This window comes from Capsicum annuum, unplaced genomic scaffold, assembly GCF_002878395.1.
Source record: "Capsicum annuum cultivar UCD-10X-F1 unplaced genomic scaffold, UCD10Xv1.1 ctg74713, whole genome shotgun sequence".
Classification (NCBI taxonomy): Eukaryota; Viridiplantae; Streptophyta; class Magnoliopsida; order Solanales; family Solanaceae; genus Capsicum; species Capsicum annuum.
The window spans coordinates 4,210-5,269 of NW_025884848.1; the positions used below are offsets into that span (position 1 = coordinate 4,210).

Sequence of the window (1,060 nt, forward strand, 5' to 3'; positions counted from 1 at the left end):
CTGTGATCACAGAGAAGAATTTTGCGCTCTTCATGAAAAAGTTAGTTCCCTGGAAGTATTTCTCAAAAACTTTGAGAAATACAATGTTTTTGGGGAAATGACGGATTTTGAAGTAGAGGTAAAAGAAGTTTCAAATGCTGTTGAATACACAGTTCAACTGAGACTAACAAAAACTGTACTGGGAGAAAATAAAGCCAGAAAAAAAAGGTGCGCCGAAGGTTTCGTCAAAGCTTGCAACAGGTAGCAGAGGACATGGATCGTATCTGGAAAGAGTCGACAAAGATCCAAGATAAAGACAAACAAGTTTCAAAGGAATCATTGGTTCACGATTTTTCAAGTTCAACAAACGATATTCTGAAGGTTAAGAACAATATGGTTGTACGTGATGATCAAAGGGAACGGTTGGTAGAGCATCTTACTAGAAGCTACTCTGGTGAACCCAAAGTCATCCCGATAGTTGGGATGGAAGGCATAGGTAAAACAACCTTAGTGAACGAAGTTTACAATGATGCGTGCATTTGTTCTCATTTTGATGTTTGTGCCCGGGCTACTATTTCGCAACAGGACAATGTAAAGTAAATCTTATTGAGCCTTCTGCATTCTACTAAGAGTGACGCATTTGACATGAACGATGAAGCAGAGCTTGCAAACATGCTGCAAAAGAGTTTAAAGGGTAAGAGATATTTAATTGTATTGGATGACATCTGGAAAAGTGAAGCTTGGGATGCCGTGAGAATATGTTTTCCAAGTGAAAACAAGGGGAGTCGAATATTGTTGACGACCCGTAACACTGAAGTAGCTCGCTGTGCTGGTACAGAGAATCTTTCTTTGCAGATGGGCTTCATGGATCTAGATGATAGTTGGAACCTTTTTAAAAGTACAGCATTTGCAAATGAAGCATTACCATATGAGTTCGAGACTGTTGGAAAGTAAATCGCTGATGAATGTCACGGGTTACCACTAACTATTGTCGTGGTTGCTGGACTTCTCAAATCTAAAAGGGCAATCGAAGATTGGGGAAGTGTTGCTAAAGATGTCAAGTCATTCGTCACAAATGATC

General features: G+C 39.6%; 1 protein-coding gene across 1 annotated transcript; it reads left to right on the forward strand.

Moving 5' to 3' along the window:
- Nucleotides 1–614: 614 nt before the first annotated feature.
- LOC124894523 (putative late blight resistance protein homolog R1A-3) lies at nt 615–1,016 on the forward strand. The gene has a single exon (XM_047405152.1). It carries the CDS (start codon nt 625–627, stop codon nt 931–933), a length of 309 nt encoding a protein of 102 aa, XP_047261108.1. The 5' UTR covers nt 615–624; the 3' UTR covers nt 934–1,016.
- Nucleotides 1,017–1,060: the final 44 nt, after the last annotated feature.